Source organism: Labeo rohita, chromosome 20 (genome assembly GCF_022985175.1).
Source record: "Labeo rohita strain BAU-BD-2019 chromosome 20, IGBB_LRoh.1.0, whole genome shotgun sequence".
Taxonomy (NCBI): domain Eukaryota; kingdom Metazoa; phylum Chordata; class Actinopteri; order Cypriniformes; family Cyprinidae; genus Labeo; species Labeo rohita.
In genome coordinates, this window is record NC_066888.1 from 10,729,224 (window position 1) to 10,752,610 (window position 23,387).

Genomic DNA, 23,387 nt, shown 5'->3' on the forward strand with positions numbered 1-23,387 from the left:
GGTAGGTTTATTTAACAGTGAGAGACAGAGTAACAACACAAAATCCAGAAAAACACATTGCCAAAAATTATAAATTGATTTGCATTTTAGTGAGTTAAATTAGTATTTGATCCTCTGTCAATCAACAAGATTTCTGGCTCCCAGGTGTCTTTTATACAGGTACCGAGCTGAGATTACTACTAATCTCAGTTTGTTGCCTGTGTAAAAGACACCTGTCCACAGAAGCAATCAATCGATCAGATTCCAAACTCTCCACCATGGCCAAGAACAAAGAACTGTCCAAGGATATCAGGGACAAGATTATAGACCTACACAAGGCTGGAATGGGCTACAAGACCATCGTCAAGCAGCTTGGTGAGAAAATGACAACAGTTGGTGAGATTATTCACAAATGGAAGAAACACAAAATAATTGTCAATCTCCCTCGGTCTGGGGCTCTGTGCAAGATCTCACCTTGTGGAGTTTCAATCATCATAAGAACAGTGAGGAATCAGCCCAGAACACAGGAGGATCTTGTAATGATCTCAAGGTAGCTGAGACCATAGTCATTAAGACAACAATTGGTAACACACTATGCTGTGAAGGACTGAAATCTGTGGAGGGAGCTGAAGGTTTGAGTTGCCAAACATCAGCCTAGAAACCTTAATGACTTGAACTACAAGAAATGTCTGACCTCTGTGGTTGCCAACAAGGGTTTTGCCACCAAGTAGTGGGGGTTTCTTAGTATTTTATGTTGTATCTTTGTTCAACCACTTGAATTAAAGCTTAAAGTCTGCATTTTAATTTCAGTTTCATTTATAACAGTTTCAAAGTATGAAATTTTTGTCAGTGTCCAAATATATATGGACCTGACTGTAGTTGCCGCTCATTCTAGATAGTGTTGTCAATTCACATGTTATAATCACTGAACCTGTAGTGCCAGAATTAACCATGAAAGATAACCATTGCCCTGATATGCACAAAGATATTCCTGGTAATTGTTTGTAAGCTTTATTTTCATATTGTCTATACGTTCCAACTTTTCAGTTAAAATTTCTCTCTAACAGCTTAATACTAAAATCTTTTTAACAAGCAGCAAGATGTTCTTCATTGCAGTTGACAGTGGTTAATATCACATCTTGCTTATCTATAACTGTGTGTATATGTGTGAGTGTGTTACCTCACCTCTCCCTTGCTGCAGGCTCACATACAGCCACTTCCTCTCCCCCCTCTGAACTCTGTGTTCAGCCTGATCTCCTTTTTCTCTCTGCAGTTATAGCAAGCCTCAGGATCAACGCTTCGTAGCTCATGTCCATCACGTCGGCCTCCTCACCAACATCATCAAGATCGCTAGGTTAAGCTTTTTGTCTTGGTATTCTTTCTCTTTTTTCCTTATATAAGAGCCCTCAGCAAGGGAGAGGTGAGGTAACACTCACACATACACATGTAATCACAGATAAGCAAGGTGTGCTACTAACCACTGCCAAATGCAATTAAGAACAACTTGCTGCTCATGGCTTATATCGTAATCCTTCGACCTTTTTTTCTGACAAAAACACCCACCTATTGCCATTATAAAGCTTCACTGTAAAAAAATTCCTGTAAATGGAAGGAAATTTAACAGTAAAATGGTGTTTTCATATAATAACAGTAAGTTACTGTATTTTGCGATGCATTGTGGAATATGTTGATCAGCAACAGTATGACACTGTTGTTTAACAGCATAATACCATATTTTCCATTGTACATATGCAGGGAAAGGAAGACATTTTGGTTTATCTGCACGAGGTCATTTTGCAGCTCTGCCTTTTATTGTTTTATTTCTAACTTATTACTTTTAAAAATTGTTGTTTTAACATCGAATTAAGCTTTTGGGATTTAAATTGGATTCGTGACCGTGTTTTAATCAGCAAGTTACCACAGGAGTGTCAGCCCTTCATACAGACTGGCATCATATAACACACAACTGGTAAGAAACTTTTTTTGCTCTAACCCGCACATCTTAAACTTTATATGAGTAAAAATATGACGTTTTGTGAAATGATGTTTTTGTTTTTTATTTTGTGGTTACAATTTTAGCATGAGGTTCAAACCGGCTATTATCTGCTGCTGTTATTTGCAATCACATTTTTGGTTTTATCTTACCGCGTACACTTCTAAATATTAACATTACAAAGGATCTTTGACCGAAATGACCGGTCATTTTTTTTCAAAAAATAAAAACGTATACTTTTTAAGCACAAAAGCTTGTGTAGCACAGGCTCTGGTATGCGCGTCCACGATGCTATGAATTAGTGTTGGGTTGTTCTTGAACGATTTGTTCATTTTAAACAAATCTTTAATGTGACTCGGGAAGAATGAGTCGTCTCAGGGAGTCTGTATCTGTATCCTATTAGGTTCTGTACTGGAAGTAGTTCACCTGTTTCGAGTCTTCGGGTTTTTTGAGTCGTTCATTCATCTTATGGGGCTGTCACGTGATGAACGAACGACTCAAACCCAAAAACTTGTCAGATAAGAGGTGAGGTGAGCTAATCATAGACTAAAGACCCAGGTAAACAATAAATGAATCTTTTCTGTTTCTTATAGCATTATAGTTTTGTCTTGTTTGTAGTGTGATCAATGTTTGTGTAAGCAGTAGATGTGTTAGGGAAGTAACACATAACATTTTAATTATATTTTGCTAAAATTAACAAAATGAATGAAATGACTCAAAAAAAGATTTGTTCATTTTGCTGAAGGAGACTCAAAGGTCCGAGTCTGTAAAATGATCCGAACTTCCCATCACTACTATGAATCACGTCTAAGTTCATCATCTGTGTACTCCGGCTCAAAAAGGTAGAGTATGGAGAAAAACTCCATCGTATTTTTCTCCTACAACTTCAGAATCGTCTGACATCGTTGTACCTTTTTGTTTGTAAACAGCGTTTGACTTACTTGCACTTTCTTAGTCTTTGTGCGTTGGCTTTGTAAACACTGGGTCTATAGTTAAGCGTGACCTTTTGACGTGATTCAATAGTACGTAGTGTCGTGAACACGCATCTCAGAGCCTGTGCTACACAAACTTTTGTGTTTAAAAAGTATACAAATTTTTATTTTCCAAAAAAAAAGACCAATCTTTACGTTAGATTCTTCCTCGGCTGGGATCGTTTAGAGCCTTTAAAGCTGCATTTAAACTACATTTTGGAAGTTCAAAATCGGAGCACCAATCAAGTCCATTATATGGAGAAAAATCCTGGAATGCTTTCCTTAAAAAACATAATTTCTTTACAACTGAAGACAGAAAGACATGAACATCTTGGATGACAAGGGGGTGAGTAAATTATTTCTGAATTGTTGTTCTGGAAGTGGACGTCTTTAATTATCGGCTAGTTTTTAGTTAGAAAGTTCAATTTGACCAAATCAAATTATACACAAGAATATGTTCTGAAGCTTTTCTCCTCTTATTTTTCAGATACTTTATTGGAATAAGTCCAGAAAAGAGGATCAAAGCTGCATGGAGAAAAGAGGTGTCTAAAATAACTGGAAAAACCGCAGAAGAAGACCCAAGATGATGAAGAAGAACATCAGTCCAGAAGTATCTCATCCTTAACTCAACCTTATGCTGTCTCAAACCAGTAAGACTTTCTCTTAGAGGACAAATTAAGATATTGTCATAGAGAAATGTTTGCCCATACAATGGAAGACAAATGGGAACCAAACATTTGAGCTCCAAAAGGAACATAAAGGTATGATTAATTAAAAACTGTAGTCATTTCATCTGATATCTTTTATAAACCATTTGTTTAAAAAAAAAAAAAAAAAAAAAACATTAGCTGGTGTTCACTGAAGCCTAATTTGAGAGTACATTTGTATTTTATGAATAAATAAAGACTTTATGCATGTTTGTATGTTTGTATGCATGCCTGTTTTAGGGAATAGTGTAAAAGTTTATCTAGTGTTATATCAGAATAAAATAACAAAACATAACCGGACTTTGTTCTTTTTGTAATAGTCGAATAGAAAATGCAGGGTATAATATGCATTGAAAATTGAGATCATGGAGTTATGAATAGTATGTATTTTAACAGATACAATATACTGTAGATGACAAAACGGCATTTTGCTGTTAATTTCAAAAACAGTAGCACACCACATTTTTACAGTAAGATGCTGGCAACCACAGCTGCCAGTAGATTACCATTTTTTTACAGGGAAATTTTTTACAGTGTTGAAGGAGTCAGAACAATTTTTAATATGACTCAGATTGCATTCGTCTGAAAGAAGGAAGTCATATACACCTAGGATGCCTTGAGGGTGAGTAAATAATAGGCTAATTTTCATTTTTAGGTGAACAAAACTTTAATAAAGATGTTAATTGATGGACTGAAGTCATGTGGAATAGCAGTGGATAATTGTGATGTTTTTATCAGATGTTTTGGCACTCTTTCTGACGGCACCCATTCACTACATTAGTGAGCATTAGTGAGCAACTGATGTAATGCTACATTTCTCTAAATCTGTTGTGATGAAGGAACAAACTACATCTTGGATGGCCTGAGGGTCAATTTTTCTTTTTGGGTGAACTATTTCTATGATTGCAAACATCTTTTCTGCAGTAGAATGTCAGAGAAATAAAGGATTACAGTTAAACACTGTGTGTGAATATACATTTACTGGGGCAGAGTTTTTTGATGTATGTACATGTACATGACTTACAGTTATATCATCCAGGTAGTGACAGTGGCACAGGTTGAAGTGGCCAATGAAGTTGCGGCTGTAGTACTGTGGATCACAGCTAGACACACCTAGAGGGCGCCAAAGGGCACACAAAAAATCTTGAGCGTTTCGCTGTTGCTGATAGCAGTCAGAGTCATTCAGAGTGCAAGAGTGAAGAGTGCAATTTGGGGATGTTAAAATATGTCAGTCTGGACCACAAAACCATAAGTAGCATGTGTATATTTGTAGCAATAGCCAACAATACATTGTATGGGTCAAACTTATAGATTTTTCTTTTATGCCAATAGCAATACCAGATGACTTTTTTTTTGCACCCTCACATTCCAGATTTTCAAATAGTTGTATCTCAAATATTGTCCTATCCTAACAAACCATACATCAATGGAAAGCAGAGTACAAATCTCAAATTCAAAAAACTGACCCTTATGACTGGTTTTGTGGCCCAGGGTCACATATAAGCAAGCCATTTATAGGTTGATTCCCCTTTAAATCAACCAGGGCCAGAGTGGGACTCATTTTCAGTCCTGGAGTTTAATGCCTTAGACCGACCCACTTTAATTCATGACTGACTATAGGTATTACAATAATGTAATTAAAACCTATATACTTTAAAACCTGTATACTTTATTGTCCCTTTTTAGCGAAATTTGTCTTGGGCTCCAGAAGACAGCTACCACATCACATAAAACACATAGTTACAAAATAGCACACAATAATAACGTACAAAAAAAAAAGGAAAAAAAAAAGAAAAAAAGAAACCCTACCTAATATTATTTAATAGCTTAATTGCAGAAGGAATAAATGAGTTCTTGAACCAATCAAATCTACATCTTGGAATTGTTAATCTCCTACCTGATGGCAGCATTACAAAATCACAGTTCAAGATATGCGTTGTATCATGCAAAATCTTATCTGCCTCCCTCAGCATAGACTTTTCATATAGCATCTGGAGATAAAGAAGTTCTGTCCTGCCCATGATTTTCATGGCTGTCTGAATAAACCGACCAAGCCTAGATTTTAGCTGTATCGTCAAGTTACCGTACCAAAGGTGTATTCCGTATCTAATCACACTTCTCCCGGTGCTCCTGATTAGTCAGTCTGGGCCTGGAAATGTTACACAACTATTTCATGGAGCCTAAATTTCATCGATGTACTGAAAAAAAAATCTATATAGGTTACTTTTACTTTTTTGGGCGGGAGAGGCACTGAAAAACTCATACCGCACAGATCTCTACTTGTATGTCCAAAATAAAAAAGTTTCACTGGAAAATGTCATCTGAACAAGTAAGTAGCATGTCTGGGGGCTACCAACGCTGATTAAATCTAACAGTCGCAAAGTTAGCTCAGATCACGTCAAACCATGCAAATGATTATTGCTATACTTTGTTGTCGAATTGTTATATGTCTCCAGCCATAGGGGCCGAGCCGAGTGCTGAGGCCATATTATAAAGTCCTACCCACCCATCCATAATAAAAAGTGCCTCACACAGCTCCAGGGGGTGAATAAAAGTCTCCTGTAGCGAATTGATGCATTTTTGTAAGATAAATATCCATATTCAAATTGTAATAATCACTTTAATCTATCTTGTGCTAACAGTTGTACATGGAAGCAGCTCCGGGCGGATGATGTAATACGTCGATGTTACGCATGCACCGGTGAGTCTCGTGAAAAACCAACGTTTGTTTACAGAAGCGAAGGAAGCAAAGCTTCCTGATTATAGAAAAGTAAAACCAGTCTACTCTTGGTTTATAATGAAATTTTTCTTTACAAATCCTCGTTTTGTACTAATTTGTGACCATTGTTTTGTTTTGGTTTCTCCATGGTGCATTCATGTCTTGCCAGCGCATTCGCATTACATCATCTGCCCAGAGCTGTTTTTATGTACCAGCAGTTGGCGCAAGCTAGATTAAAGTGATTACATTTTAGATGTGGGTATTTTTCTAACAAAAACACATTGATTTGCTACAGGAGGGCTTCATTCATGATGCTCCTGCATGATGTCATGGGATCTTTTAGTCCACCGTCCTTGTAAATGGACATTTGGGGTTCTGTAAGAGAACATTCAGTTTGATGAGAGTTACTGTACATGCATTTACATTTTATAATTTTACAATTATCAAATATGGGAGGAGAAAACTGTTATATGGACGCATACACATCTCTCTTTTTGGCTCCTTCTCCCCATCATGGTCATCAGTCTCTATTCGCAAGTCTCTGATTTCCGACTCCAAAAGTCCAGTCACATCTATTCATTAAGTTAAATGTTAAAACATTGTCATATTTCATAAGAATTTCTCCGTATGAAATAAAAACATGCTGCTCACAAACCTTCAAGGGAGAGGAGGAAGATGACATCATCTCCTTTGATGAAGCTTCGACTCTTCAGACGACCATGTGTGATGTAACTGGTACCGTCACCTGGTCCCCGGTGGTATTTACTGCCATTTGAGTCAGTAACTAGACTGCCTACTTTTCGTGGGTTGTCCCAGAATTTCTTAACATTGCCCATGGCTGAACAAAGAGAGATGATACTGTTTATAAAACATCTTTTAATGACTTTTATCTCTAAATAATCTGTAACCAAGTATCTGTACATCAGTCACATCAACATTAATGGCTCATAAACATGCTTAATATTTACAACTTTGTATCTTACAGTCAGTGAAGGTCTTGTTTGGATCTGTTGTGATCATCCTAATGTTGTTCATGCGGCATTGGATGTCTGGATTCTGGTCCATCAGCTCCATGGATGCCTGTCGCCATGGACACGGCCATTGGAGTTTGTCATCATTGGGTCCAGACGTCAAGTAGAAGTAGATTGCCATTTTATTTGGGCTGTCTGTCACACCATTAATGTACAAACCAATCTGAAACGAGTAACCATCTGGGGACAGGTAGCGGGGGCTGTAGATTTCGTAACCGGCATGGGTTGTAGCCAGAAGACTGGTAAAATTACGAATGCGCCAAGTGTATTGAGGACACTTGGTCTCTGCGAGGTTGACATCATCCAGAGAAAGACCACCCTTTGATGGTTTTCTTCCTTTAACTCCTTCAAACACCACTCTGAATTTTTCAGAGACATTTAGCGTAACATGGTATAGTTCCCAGGAGCCTTGGTGTCCACCTAAACAGTGCAAGTAAAAGTTATCCATAGCCTAAGAATTTATCTATCAGTGTTTTAAACATTAATATTTATTACCACTGATCTTCTGAATGAGTCTCAGCGCTCCTTTGGGGTTTTTAGTGGTGTATTCACGCACCCAGATGTTTAGCTGATCGTCGGCACCCCCACTGTTGTAGTGATAGAACTGCAGGCATTGGGAGCATCTTTTGGGGTAAAAGAGGCGACTTTCAAGGTAAGCCTTGTCACCTTGGGTACCTGTGGCTGTGCTGAAATGCATGAAGAATCCAGCACCTGGAGAAATATAAAGTTTATTAGATAATAGGATATTAAGCCAGTCTTCTCGCTTTCTTTTTGGGATTTTATAATGGAGTTTAAACTCTTTTTTTTTTATGTCATATAGCAATCCTTGACAGGAAATGTCTAGAGAATATTTCTTAACATTATCAGTAAAATGTGTTTATCATGAAGACCAAAATGCCATCATAACATCATAAAAGAGTTAGCAGTGCAAGATTATGGACTATGGATAATTCATCTTTTTACACAGTGGTGGTATAACAGAAATTAAACAAATATACTTCTAGTCTTTTATGTGACACAGTCCCATTTAAGAGAGTCTATGTATGATGCGATGAGACCTAAAATTATCATATAATAATGTCTGTTTATAACACTTTCTGTTAACTTACCTTGGCAAACAAATACAAATAATGGTCAATTCGGTGATTTACGAGAGAGTTTCTAATATAGCTGCTGAGAGAGTGACTGTAAGTTTGACATATCTCTTTATACTTCTCTGTATATATTTTGATTCCTGTTGTAAAGTCATGGAAACACAATAGCAGATTTGTTTTTTTCTTTTACAGTTGGTGTTAATTTTGCAAAAATTAATATTTGCTTTGTGAAAAGGTTCAATATTCCACACATGACACTCCTGCTTGATTTGACTCAGTCCTTGTCCATGAATCCAAAACTCATTTGGGTTGGGTTGAATCCTGCTTTTGTGGTTAGGGGTGTTCATACCTTGACATCGACCCAGGTTGGTGTAGTCTGTCTGTGGACCACCCTTTACTCTTTGTACACGAGCCCACTTGGCATTTCCACCATCACCCTGGATCATACCACAGATATTCGGCTCCTCAAAGTGGCAAGAGTCCAGAAAAGTTGAGGCTGTAGCTGGAAGAATTATGAAAAATATTTAGGACAAGATGAGTGAGAGAAGCCAAGTAGTTGAGTAAGCATTTTTATTTTATCAGCCAGATTAATGTCAATACATTTCTAAATAATGAAGGAGGATTATTGAGTAAAGCTCAACAAGTCTTCCACAGAAAGTGCTTAATCATAAACTTACTACAATTGTATAGCCGATTCAACTTGAGCAGGTCACTGTCACTGAACTCCAAGCGTTGACCAATCACATCCAAGAATTCTGGTGTCTTGGTAACGATGGTTGGCTCACCGGTTTTGCTGAAGGCCGTCTTACTATAGTGCATGACTGAACCATAATCATAGGGCACACCAAGAGAGCTTGACACAGTTTCATTATAGGATATGAAGTTGTTCTTTTTATCTAAGTGAGAAACAAACCAAGAAACAGTTAATGAACAAATGTGTTTGCATTTAATATTGCATTTAATATCAGTATATATATAAATAGAGATTTTAGGAGTTTGGTAAGACAGAATGATGTTATTATTGAGGCATGTATTTAAGAATTCAGTTATTACCCGCTTTAATCTGGTTCCACACTATAGTGACATAGTCGTCCCTGTCAGATCTGGACTGTTCGTGCCAAAAACCCAGCGCATGCAGAAACTCATGTTCCACAGTTCCTAAATGGTCACAGTTTTCACCAATTGACAAGTTCTGTTTCCTCATGTGACGATTCCCCACTTTTGAGTAACAGCTGATGGAACAGAAAAACATCACCTTTCATCACCCTGAATTTCACCTTTGTTAAACAATTACACTTTTTAGATACAATCAGTACAATAAAAGTCCCAATGTTTGCATATGCCTGAAAAGGTCTAACATGTTTATTTTACTAAAATATTATTTAATACATTTAAATGATTAAAGATCCACTGATGTGCCTTGAAGTGCCACACTTCCTCACATCCTCAGCATCATTATAATCGCTGTTTAGCTTTTGTAACAGTTTCATATTGAATCTAAATGGGTAATCAATTAGACTTTGGCTGTCATTCGCTGCTGTCAAATTCATCTTTACTGAGCTCAACAGCTCTGGCCCAAGCTGTGATATAAACAAAACACTACTGGCTATATTAAAAAGGTGCAGGGCTTCTCGATATGTGCCACCCTGTCTTCCTGTTTGAGTTGAAATTACGTCAACACATATTTGACGTAACACATATTAACTGTCTGAATCTTCTAAATGCAAATTTTGTCATTGTTTTGGAGCATACTAGCTTAACTTTAAGGCTAACATATTCACAGTAAAAAACAAACAATCAAACAAAGAAACAAACAAAAGAAAAAAAGTTCTATTTTGATTTGTTGGGAATTAAAAAACTAAGATTAAAAATGATTTGGTAAGTTTTTGTTTGAAAAAAAAAAAGTGAATAGAATTTTAATTATTAAATAATGTGAAGATAAGTTTAAATGAAGTAGTGTTTTGAAGTTCTCACCCTCTGCCTTTAAATATGAAAATGCAGTTTGGCTCTTCACCCCAGGGTTTGAAGTCAATACAAGTCTTGAGTCTGAATTGCTCAAATGCTTTCAGTATCACACCTTTGGCATTGATTTCTATCAAAAGAAAAGAAAAAGAACAAGTAAGACAGAAGGACTGTGAGGGATGTCATGGTGTTTGTGGCTGAAGGGAAGCACACGCAACAGAAATAGTCCAAAAACAGTCTTTTAATATAATCTGCAATGCAAACACAAGAAATCCAGGAGCAAGGGGTAGCACCACACACTGACAAAACAAATAGCAGACAAAGCAACAGGGGAGAACACAGGACTATAAATACTAGCAAAGTAATCAGGGAGACACAGAAACAGGTGTGGAACTAATTGATAATTGACAAACGAGAAAAGGAACAGAACCAAATAAGGGCAAACAGGAACTAAACCAAAACAGAACATACATTTGACAAGTGAGCAATTTTAAGCAATTTCTAAGTTAGAATTGGAATGTCAAAGCATAAACTCAGTTGAATCAGTTGTTACATATTCACAGACCAAGGCTGCTGTCAAGGACGTACGGCACAGTGGTCGGCCAACGATACTTTTCATCCAGAATAGTGTTTCTGTCTTCTCCCTGTTAAATGTGGATTTATTTTATTGAACAAAATTGCATTATTTTGATGTTTGTGATGTTTAGTGCTTGAAATGTTACTGTATTTACACATTAGTTTGACCTCCTGAGGATAATGTTAACATTCTCTAAAGGTTAAGAATGTCCTAAAAATAGTTTATTACTTTTCAGGCCCAGAGATTCAGGCCCTATTGTCACGAATCTGGTCGGTGCTCTGCGGACTGCTCACCACCAGATGTCACTCTCACCTTTACATTTCACTCTGACTGTCACGTTGCACTTCGGACTGCATCTCCCATCCTCCACCGCACTGATTGCGTCAGCCCCCGTGACCAATCAGGCTTCCTATAAAGCCCCGGACTTTCCCAGTTTGTGTCACGGATTGTTGATTGTGTTTCTCCCATTGTTTAGCGTTCTTTGTTCTTGTTCCTTGTGTTTTGATCCCCTCGCCTGGCTCCCCGTTTTTCGACTGATCGCCACCTGCCTTCGGATTATCGCTCGTTATTAAGGACTGTTCTCTCATCTCGCCTCTGATACTCTTGTTACTGTTGTTAGACCCTGCCTTCACGACCATGTATCTGTCACGTCCCTACAATAAATGCTCGCAAATGGATCCGCTCGCCTCCCGTCATTCACTCCCCGTTACAGAACAATCCGTCACGACAGGATCCAGCATTTTTCACCCCGGACATTCATCAGATATGGACACGGATATAACTCTTTGCAGAATCAAACAGCGATCACACACACTCGAACAATATACCCGTGAGTTTCTTTCAATTGCAAATCATTCCACTCTCCCGGACTGTATAATAATCGAGATTTTTTGTGACGGCGTGAACCAGCCCCTCCGTGCACGACTGAGACGCGAGGGCCCGCGCTCGTCACTGGAGGCTTTTTTAAACTTTGAACTGTTGTGTGTGGGTTCGCCGTGCACCGTGGGGGTCGCGCAGAGGGAACGTGACAACGCGGCAATGGCGACCGCGCGTCCCGCTCGTAAATTGGCGGTCATGCCGGAGCACGATCCCACAGACACGTTTTCCGCCTGGATCGCTCGTGAAATGGCGGCCGTGTCGGAGCGCGCTCGAGCAATGGCGGCGACAGCGGTGCCCGTTCACAAGATGGCGGCGACTGAGGTGCCCGTTCCCAAGATTGCGGCGGCGCCAGCGCGTGCTCACAAGATGGCGGCGACGGCGGAGCCCGTTCACAAGATGGCGGCGAGGACAGAGCTCCGTCACGTCACAGCCGCCATATCAGAGCCATATAAAGTTGCAACTGCATTTCCTGAGTCAAGTCAAGTTTCCAAGTCAAGTCAAGCTGCAGCTGCATTTCCTGAGTCAAGTAAAGTTTCCAAGTCAAGTCAAGTTGCAGCTGTGTTTCCTGAGTCAAGTCAAGTTTCCAAGTCAAGTCAATGTACAGCTGCATTTCCAGAGTCAAGCCAAGTTTCCAAGTCAAGTCAAGCTACGGTCCTTGTTCCTGTGTCAAGTCAGGTCAAAGCTGTGTTTCCTGTGTCAGGTCAAGTCAGAGCTATCACTCCTATCTCAAGTCAAGTAACAGCCATCTTTCCTGAGCCAGAGCCACTGCACAAAATGGCTGCCACGCCAGAGCCACTGCACAAGATGGCTGCCACGCCAGAGCCACTGCATAAGATGGCTGCCACGCCAGAGCCCCTCCACAAGATGGCCGCCGTCTCCAAGCCCCTCCACAAGATGGCCGCCGTCTCCAAGCCACTCCACAAGATGGCCGCCGTCTCCAAGCCACTCCACAATATGGCTGCCACTCCAGAACCTGTGGTCAGCACCCGGATGCCACCTGTCGCCATGATGGCCCACGTGCTGGACACACCCCTAATGACAGTATGGGCAGCTAAAGTGGCGCTCCTTCATGTCGCGGCGGCTACCCCAGAGTCAAGTCAAGACACAGCTGCCATTCTCCACGAATCAAGCCAGGTCACAGCTGTGCCCCACGAGTCAAGCCAGGTCACAGCTGTTCCCCACGAGTCAAGCCAAGTCACAGTTGTTCCCCACGAGTCAAGTCACGTTACAGCTGTTGTTCCTGAGCCAAGCCATGTTGTTCATGAGTCAAGTCCTGGTACAGCGGATCTCCATGAGCCAAGCCAGGTTATAGCAGATCCTCATGAGCCAAGTCAAGCTGCTGCTGTTATTCCAGAGCCAAGTCAAGCTTCAGCCGCTGCTCCAGAGTCAAGTCAGGCTACAGCTGTAGCCTCCAAGTCCAGTCAGGCCTCCAAGTCCAGTCAGGCCTCCAAGTCCAGTCAAGCTTCCAAGTCCAGTCAAGCTTCCAAGTCCAGCAACGTTAAGGCTGTCGTTCCTGAGCCAAGTAAAGCCATTGTTAACCTTCACAAGCCAAGAGAAGTCAGGGCCGCTCCTCCTGAGTCGAGCAAGGTCACAGCCGTGGTTCCTGAGTCAAGCAAAGTCACAGTTGTGGTTCCTGAGTCAAGCAAGGTCACAGTCGTGGTTCCTGAGTCAAGTCCAGTCACCGCTGATCTCCAAGAGTCAAATCAGGTCACTACTGATCTTCACGAGCCAAGTCAAGTCACTGCTGATCTCCAAGAGTCAAGTCAGGTCACTACTGATCTTCACGAGCCAAGTCAAGCCACAGCTGATCTCCACGAGCCTAGTCAAGTCACAGTTGATGTTCACAAGCCAAGTCAGGCCTCAGCCAGTCACCACGAACCAGGTCAAGTCACCGTTGATCTTCATAGGCCAAGTCAAATCATCGCTGGACTTCACGTGTCAGGTCAAGTCACAGCAGCACTTATTGAGCCAAGTCAGGGTATTGCTGTTGTTTCAGAGTCAAGTCACGTCCCGCCCGACGGCCCAGAGCCTCACCATGTCTCGTTTGACCACCCAGAATCAAGTCACGTCTCGTCTGACCGCCCAGAGCCAAGTCTCATCTCGTCTGACCTTCCAGAGCTCCGTCACGTCTCGTCTATCTGTCCAGAGCCTCACCATGTCTCGTCTGACGGCCCAGAGTCAAGTCACAACTCATCCAACACCCCAAGGGCACGGCCAGTCATGAAGGCCAGCGTGGTGGACCCACCACTAGTGTCAGGGCGATCTTCAAACATCCTAGTACCATCAACATCGTCAAAACCCCTTCTTTCATGATGTCCTGTCACCTGCCGCTGCTCTTCCTATAATGGCGGTGGCCTTCTGGTGTGTGTGGACTGCACACTCAGCTCCTGAGGTCATGTCCATTCACAAGTCTGCCCCTGAGGTTACGCCTGATCACAAGCAAGCTCCAGAGCGCCCGTCTGATCACAGGCCTGCTCCAGGGCTCCCGTCTGATCACAAGCCTGCTCCAGAGCTCCCGTCTGATCACAGGCCTGCTCCAGAGCTCCCGTCTGGTCTCAAGTCTGCTCCAGAGGCCCCGTCTGGTCTCCAGTCCACTCCAGAGGCCTCTTCCGTTGGAGAAGCTGCGCCCATGCCTCCTGAGGTGTCGGCACTCGCCGAAGAACCTCCTAGGGAGGCGGCGTTAACCTGTGCTCCCACTGCTTTTCCCCTTATTCTGTCTGCCTCCTCTGTCCCTGTTCTCCCCAGGTCCCAATCCATTATGCGGGTTCCTGCTCAGCCCTGGAGGGCCCTGGCGCCTCCTGTTCTGCCCTGGAGGGCCTCGGCGCCACCTGCTCTGCCTCCGGTTCCATCCTGGAAGGTCCCGGTGCCTCCTGCTTTGCCCTGGAGCGCTCCTGTCCCTCCTGCTCTTCTGTTTGTCTCCTCTATCCCTGCTCTCCCCAGGTCCCAGCCCATGACGCAAGTCCCTGCTCTGCCCTGGAGGGCCCCGGCGCCTCCTGCTCTGCCTCCTGTTCCGCCCTGGAGGGCTCCCGTGCCTTCTGCTCTGCCTCCTGCTCCGCCCTGGAGGGCTCCTGCGCCTCCTGCTCCGCCCTGGAGGACTCCGGCGCCTCCTGCTCCGCCTCCGCCCTGGAGGGCTCCTGCTCCGCCTCCGGCTCCGCCCTGGAGGGCTTCGGCGCCTCCTGCTCCGCCCTGGAGGGCTCCTGCTCCGCCCTGGAGGGTACCTGCTCTGTCGGCCCTGCCTCAATCACCGGGCCCTCCACATGGACCTGGCCCTCCAACCCTCGCCCTGTCTCGCTCCCGCCCCACCGCTCCCCTGGACTGTTGTTTCCTTCGAGCGTCTGGAAGCCGCTCCTTGGGGGGGGCTATGTCACGAATCTGGTCGGTGCTCTGCGGACTGCTCACCACCAGATGTCACTCTCACCTTTCCATTTCACTCTGACTGTCACGTTGCACTTCGGACTGCATCTCCCATCCTCCACCGCACTGATTGCGTCAGCCCCCGTGACCAATCAGGCTTCCTATAAAGTCCCGGACTTTCCCAGTTTATGTCACGGATTGTTGATTGTGTTTCTCCCATTGTTTAGCGTTCTTTGTTCTTGCCCTGTGTTTTGATCCCCTCGCCTGGCTCCCCGTTTTTCGACTGATCGCCGCCTGCCTTCGGATTATCGCTCGTTATTAAGGACTGTTCTCTCATCTCGCCTCTGATACTCTTGTTACTGTTGTTAGACCCTGCCTTCACGACCATGTATCTGTCACGTCCCTACAATAAATGCTCGCAAATGGATCCGCTCGCCTCCCGTCATTCACTCCCCGTTACACCTATACTATGGAAGCTCATTTCCACCAGTGAATAAATAATAAAAAAGGTAATTGTGACTTTTTATCTCACAATTCTGACTTTTTTCTGAAGAAACGGGCTTCTATACTATACCTTATTTGTGGAAAGTGGCATGAGAATTTACTCAAAGAAAACACTGACCTCCTCTATCAGAATATCTCCTTCCACCAGGTGAAGTCCTGCCGCTGTTGAACAGGACAGCAATTAATGCAAAAGTGTTATAGAAATTATGCTACAGATTTAAGACATCATATTAATGTTTCCACAAACCTTCATTTATATCAAATATATCCTGGTCTTTTCCATCATCCACATGAGTCTCTGAATTGCCTAAATAAATAAATACATTTTTAAAAGGTCAAATTCAGAGCATAATATATACAATCATTTAAAAACAATTGTGATTATTGAATACATTGTTACATTAAAATAGTGTGATTGTTATGACTCACCTGTGAGTGAAGATATTGGCTTTGAAAGGAAACATTTGAGTGGTAAGTGTCAGAGTTGCCCATTTACATCAATAAACTATTACAGTGCAAGTTTTGTAAATTGTATAACTTGCTATTATGAAATACCCACAAACTATTTCATCATAAAACTCATACAGTCTTGAACAAGGTCATTACATTATAATGTAAAGACAGCTGTGTTAGTTTTGCTTTAAAATATGATAATTTGCTTTAGTTTAACACAGTATTAATCAACAAAAGATTACAAAATAATTGTTTCTATGACATCCTGAATTCTACACTCACCAAACACAGTGCTGTGGTGCATACGCACAGAATCAGCAATGTATGGAGAGACGCCATGAGAACTCCGGTCTGAGCCATTCAGAACATCAGTGCATTGTGTATTAACCAATTTATAGAACAAAAGACTTTAGTCTGCAGTGATACAAGCTTGTATCCGATAGCATATGATTTATAATGGTCAACTTGATATTATTAGACATGATAAAATAAATTATTAGTAAGGATTTGTTTAAGAGTTAGAAGGAGTTTAAAGGAACAGTTTATACAAAACTTGCTGAAGATTTACTCACCATTTTTATTGAAAAATGTTTCCAACTGTTATTGTTAGACAATAACTAAAAAAATCAGGGTTTATTTGTAAAGGAAGGTCAGACAATCATACGGAGCATCTGCAGAGTGTGTGACAAAGAGGAACACATTGACTCAGTATTTATATCCTAATCAAACCAGGCAACACAAGCATCAATAAATGAGCTTAAGCATTGTATTTTTTACTTTTATGGTCTAACGTACAGTTAATGCTTCAAGATAAAGAGCAACTAAAGAGCAAATAAAAGAAACTAAAATTATTTTTGTTTATTCTTTAATCACTCATATGGTATATACAACCATCAGGACATCTAGCATGTTAATTCACCAGGATTCAAAACATTTGCTTTTTTTTCTCGTATGCGAGACACTCTACGCTAAAAAACTGAGAGGAGCTCTTCCACACATCACTCTTACACAATGGTTTCTTTGTCGTAATCAGATGAACTTGAACTATTACTAAATCATGGGTGTTTAGTCAACCATGGTGGAATAGGGACAAAACCTGGGAAATCATCATCATCATTTTTGGTCACCTGTGTGTTGTCATGGGTGGCTGCTGTACAACACGCGGGCACACAAAGATGAAGGTAGAAGGTCTTCAGACCCTAAGAAAGAGAAAGAGAGCAACGTAGATACACAAGCAAATGAGGATACTAATGACACACACCTGAACATAATGATGAAATCAAATCAATAACTATGACAAGAAGTAAAAGGTGCAAACTGAAAATCCAGTACCTGAAAGTTGCGACTTTGTGTCATGAAGAGAGGAGGGTGAGAAGTCAAAGGGATGGCACCCTGGTGGAGAGATGCAGAAGGAGGTTTTGGAGGTGGAACAATGACCGGAAAGAGGACAACAAACAAAATCCAGGAAGGTGCACATGGAGATGACCAGGGAGGTGCAGACAGACGGCAGAGCCAGGGCAGAGCTGTTGAAGGAAGGAGCCAGGGAAGACCAGACAGAGGGAGGAACCAGGGAGGAGCCTGGAGCAGGAGGAGATACGTTCCAGAGTCCAGCCGGGAATACAGTCCATGATGGAGCCGGTGGAGGGAGGAGCCATGGAGGAGGAAGGGCTGACAACTTTAGGGGGCTGACTGATAGAGGTGGAGCCGTGGTAAGGGAGCCCAGGGCGGAGACGGAGAGCCACAGAGCCAGGGTGACGAAGAGGATCCAGAAGGGCCTAGGCGCAAGCAGGGATCTGGAAGGCTGCAGTGGAGCCGGAACATACAGAGGACCAGTGTGGACCTGGAAGAAGGTAAGTGCCCAACAGGGCCAGAGGGACGGAGGGATGAGGCGAAGCTAGAGGAGTCCCAGGGCTAGGGCAGGATGAGAGAGTCTGGCGGAGCTGGTGGACTGACGGACCACAGTGGAGACGAGGAGTCGACAGGCCAAAGAGGAGCCCGGGTCTCGGAGGTTGGAGGCAGAGACCAGGGATCCTCCGACCAATGGTGGAGCTGGAGACTGACAGACCCGTAGCGAATCCGCTCCACAGAAGTAAAGCTGAGGATAAGCTGAGGGACTGGCAGGATGCAGCAGTGGGGTAGAAGACGGTAGACTGCTAAGAGGAGGTGGGAGAGGGAGGCTGGGTGGGAGTTCATGACAGTCAGGGGCTTCAGGGATGGTGCATGCTGACCTCACACACCAAATAGCAACTCCCAACACTGGGAGCGTGGCGGACATAGATACAGAGAGATAGCAGATAAAAAAGAGGAAAATATCAGAGGAACAAAACATTAAAAAGAAAGGTTATAATCAGGCAAGAGGTAGGACCCACGTAAATATCATAGCTGCTTTCTAGCAGCGGAGATAACTCAAGGAGCGAGAAGGGCTTGAGTCAGACACCAAGGTTACGCTGTTTCTTTTGGATTGGTGAGTAACATTGATTTTGCATTGTTACACACAACTTATCTGTGTTGGTTTTTGTTTGAATATGCTTGTGTGTCGTCTTCGCCTGTTTCACAATTGTCGTTATGCCAGGTTTGACCGGGTGTGTGGGTTCCACAGGTTTGGCAATACTTCTCTGATTAAGTTGTGAAGCCTTTTTTAACCAATTTCAAGTAATCAAACTGAGCATCCCTTCTTTTGACACATGGTCCAACCCATGTGTCAGTTTGGCATAATAGGGGAAAACTGTCTTGGGAGTTTCTGTCAGAACCCAGCCAAATCCCATTAGCATACACACAACCATTTTTTTCACAGCTACACATCAGTGTTCTTCCCTCTCCACCACTGTTGGTATGTGGTGGGGTTTCAACACAGACCATCACATTTGGCTTTTTAAGCAATACAGTGTGGTATCTTAGCCAGCGAGCAGTAGACAGATTCTGTTTTAGCAGAATCATTGAAACAGTGTATGAGACCAGCAGTGTGACATCAGCGTAACCAATGATTTCTCGGGAAACCATTTTGACTTTTCTGCAGCTCCCGCTGCCTGTGGCAGCCACAGGATCTAGTTTGCTAGAAAAATAAGCTACTGGTCTCAACCTATACCTATGGTCCTGCAACAGATGCCATACAAACTTACAGAGACATTTTCTACCTTATGTGGCAAGAGGAGCAAACAACAGACATGGTGGGTGTGGTGTCAGGTGTGTTTTATTAAACATAAAATAAACAAAATGTCCAAAAAAGGGGAAAGAGTGTCCAAAATAAACAGGGGATGAGGTGCACTTGTTGCGCTGGGAGTTCGTAAAGGAGGTGCAGTGTTCAAGATGGAAGGCTCCAGGTAAGGGGCGGAGTCCAGTGGCCACACACAGCCCTCTATTGGGTCCAGAGTGCAATGGGCAGTGGCTTCTTCCAGCATTTTCCACCAGTGTGGCAGGGGAGCAAACAACAGACTCAGTGGGTGTGGCGTCAGGCCTCAGACAGGCTTTTATTAATCATAAAATAAACAAAATGTCCAAAAAGGGGGAAAAGTGTCCAAAGGGGAAGAAGTGTCCAAAATAAACAGGGTGCCCTCGTTGTGCTGGGAGTTCATGAAGGAGGGGCCGTGTTTAAGAACGAAGGGTCCAGGTAAGGGGCGGAGTCCGGTGGCCGCAAACGCTCCTCTTTTGGTCTGGGGTGCGATGGGCAGCGTCTTCTTCCAGCGACTTTGCTCTTTCAGTTCACGGCGCTTCAGGGGGATTAAACGGGCCGACATCCTGGCCCATCAGCCATATAACGGGTGCGGTCACTTGTCCGGACCACGGGTTTGGCAGCTTGTGACTTCAGCAGCACGAGACCCTTCAATGCTCCTTTCCCGGTCCCACGAGTAAACCAGTGTGCATGCACAGGGGGAAGAGACCAGTCTTTCGAGGAGAGGCATGCTGGGCATTTGAACAGTGGCAGTGATGAGGCTCCATTCAGTTCAGGTGCACCTCATCACCCACTGCCAGACCTGGCTGTTTCGGGGCCCCTCCTCTCTCACACACCCACTCCTGTCAGGAGCCTGGCGGCTATTAAAGGAGAAGTCCACTTCCAGAACAACAATTTACAAATAATTTACTCACCCCCTTGTCATCCAAGATGTTCATGTCTTTCTGTCTTCAGTTGTAAAGAAATTATGGTTTTTGAGAAAATCATTTCATTTTTCTTCATATAATAGACTTCAGTTGTACCCGTGATTTGGAACTTCCAAAATGTAGTTTAAATGCTACTTCAAAAAGCTTTAAACGATCCCAGCTGAGGAAGAATGGTCTTATCTAGCGAAACGATCTGTCATTTTTTTTGAAAAATAAAATTTGGATACTTTTTAAGCACAAAAGCTTGTGTAGCACAAGCTCTGTAATGATTGATTGAAGCTCTTGAATGATTCGTTTTAAACGGATCTTTAATGTGACTCAGGAAGAACAAGTCGTCTCGGATGCGCAACATCCTATTAGGTTCTGTACTGGAATTAGTTCACCTGTTTCGAGTCTTTGGGTTTTTCGAGTCATTCGTTCATCTTATGGGGCTGTCACGTGATGAACGAACGACTCAAACATGAAAAGCTGTCAAATAGCTAATCATAGACTAAAGACCCAGGTAAACAATGAATTAATCTTTTCTGTTTCTTATAGCATTACAGTTTTGTCTTGTTTGTAGTGTGATCAACATTTGTGTAAGCAGTAGATGTGTTAGGGAAGTAACATGTAACATTTTAATTATATTTTGTTAAAATGAATGAAATGACTCGAAAAAAGATTCGTTCATTTTGTTGAACGAGACTCAAAGGTCCAAGTCGGTAAAATGATCCGAACTTCCCATCACTACTATGAATCACGTCTAAGTTCATGGTCTGTGTACTATAAGGTAGACAATGGCAAAAAACTCCATCTTATTTTCTCCTACAACTTCAGAATCGCCCAACATCCTTGTAGCTTTTTGTTTGTAAACAGCATTTGACTTACTTGCACTTTGTTAGTCTTTGCGTGTTCGCTTTGTAATCACTGGGTCTGTAGTTCCGTGTGACCTTTCAACGTGATTCAATAGTACGTAGTGTAGTGAACGCGCATCTCAGAGCCTGTGCTACACCAGCTTTTGTGCTTAAAAAGTATACAAATTTTTATTCTTCGAAAAAAATGACCAATCGTTTCGCTAGATAAGACGCTTCTTCCTCGGCTGGGATCATTTAGAGCCTTTTGAATCTGCATTTAAACTACATTTTGGAAGTTCAAAATCGGGGGCACAATTGAAGTCCATTATATGAAGAAAAATCCTGAAATGTTTTCCTCAAAAACCATAATTTCTTTACGACTGAAGAGAGAAAGACGTGAACATCTTGGATGACAAGGGGGTGAGTAAATTATTTGTAAACTGTTGTTCTGGAAGTGGACTTCTCCTTTAAGAGACGGGGTGATGATGATAATTATGGGAGAGGCAGCCAGCTCATCACATCTTGTCTTTTATGTTTTTGATAGGAAACAATGGGGTTCATACTGGCGAGTCATTGTATTACACAATGATGCCCACTTCTCTTAGCGAGTTGACCATAGTGGTGATGCCATCAATTGCTTCATTTTTTATGTGGTTTACATATGGTTTATATACAGTCCGATTTTGCTGTTATTACCACGGTTCAGCTACTTTCATTAAACCCACGTCGTACTTTTGTTAAAATCCCCTCTGCTGGGTTTCAGTGAGATGAGGCTTCCTGATTGTATGGTGGTGATGGTTGTTGTGGCAGTTGTGGTCAGTTGAGTGGGGCCAGCTCAGGAGTTGAGGTCATGGTGTACCTTGAGACACTGCAGCTCAGCTACTGGATAAAAAGAAGGAAAAAATTTCTGAGGAGAGGGACCTGTTCCATTTTCATCTCTTTTCCTACATGGCATGTTTCATTATCTCTTTCCTCTCCCTCTGTTCAGCTTCCTTATACCACGTCCTGAGACATTTCTTTTGGATTTGAAGAAAATATAAATCATTTACATTTATTTTTTTTCTTCATTTCTGATTTCCTGACTATTCCTCCATTCCTCAGTCTCTGTTTCCCTGCAGCTCCAATTTACATGATATTCACCACGAGGGGCAAGCTGTTTCCCGACTGCCTGGTATTTCAGACCTCCTGTCCTGAAAAGTGCACTGCATCACTGCCAGTCTCAAGGGGCCCAGATTATCTTCCAAATCTAAACACAAGACTCCCCCTTCTGGTCAGTATCAGATTGTCCTTCAAATCTGAATACTAGACTAGTCCTTCATTCTAGCCTACAAACTATTTCCCCAATTTTCCCGGTATCAGATTGTCTTTCAAATCTGAAACAACAACAGTCCTGAGTTATGTGGTAACCAAGAACAGCAAACCTTCCCCAATTATAAACAAACTCTCTAAATAATGTCACCAGATGCAGATTTTCAATCAGGTTCTTTTCTGGGTTCCAGCGGTGAAGGTCTGGAACCCATGATGCTAGTCCCTCTCTTTCCTGAATATTCGAGGTAGAAGAGGCTGACTTTGAAAGCATGATGGCCAGTTGACCAATGTCCCTGGGTCCAGTCAAATCAGTCACGGAATCCCATCCTTGTTGCCAGAAATGTTGTGGAAACATGCTTCCAACTCTTATTGTAAGGCAATAACTCAGAGAGTATTATAGAATAAGAAACAGGGTTTACTCTTGCAAAGAAAGTCAGACAATCATAACACTGCCTAAAGAGGAACACTTTGTCTCAGTATTTATATCCTAATCTAACCAGGATCTCATCCAATCATAATGCACACTCAACATATGTCTCATTTTAGGGTGCCTGTCTATTTCCCCTCAGACTACAGTTCATTTGGTTTTCTAAGCATTTAATGCAAAGCATCTTCCTAGAAGTTAGAGTGTGTGGCCTCTACATAGTCATGTGGATTACTTGTAGATTATTGTGACTTTTTTATCAGCAAATTGGACTATCATGGCACCCATTCACTGCAGAGGATCCATTAGTGAGCAACTGATAATGTTAAATTTCTCCAAATCTCTTCTGATGAAGAAACAAACTAATCTACATCTTGGATGGCCTGAGGGTGAGTACATTTTCAGTCAATTTTCATTTTTGGGTGAACTATTTCTTTAATGGCATGTTTTCTGTGGTGATGAAAAATAATTTATGTTTCATTAAAACATTTATTGCACATTTAT

At 42.3% G+C, this 23,387-nt stretch overlaps 1 protein-coding gene across 1 annotated transcript in view; it reads right to left on the reverse strand.

Annotated features, from left to right (window-relative positions):
* Nucleotides 1-9,698, reverse strand: part of mep1ba (meprin A subunit beta a) — a 310,471-nt gene extending 300,773 nt beyond the window's left edge. The window contains exons 1-4 of the mRNA XM_051138973.1: nucleotides 9,548-9,698; nucleotides 9,172-9,390; nucleotides 8,844-8,996; nucleotides 7,896-8,111 (exon numbers count right to left, since the gene is read on the reverse strand). Coding sequence (XP_050994930.1) covers nucleotides 7,896-8,111; nucleotides 8,844-8,996; nucleotides 9,172-9,390; nucleotides 9,548-9,698 — 739 coding nt within the window. The remainder of the gene's footprint in view (nucleotides 1-7,895; nucleotides 8,112-8,843; nucleotides 8,997-9,171; nucleotides 9,391-9,547) is intronic.
* Between the last annotated feature and the right edge of the window lie 13,689 nt (nucleotides 9,699-23,387).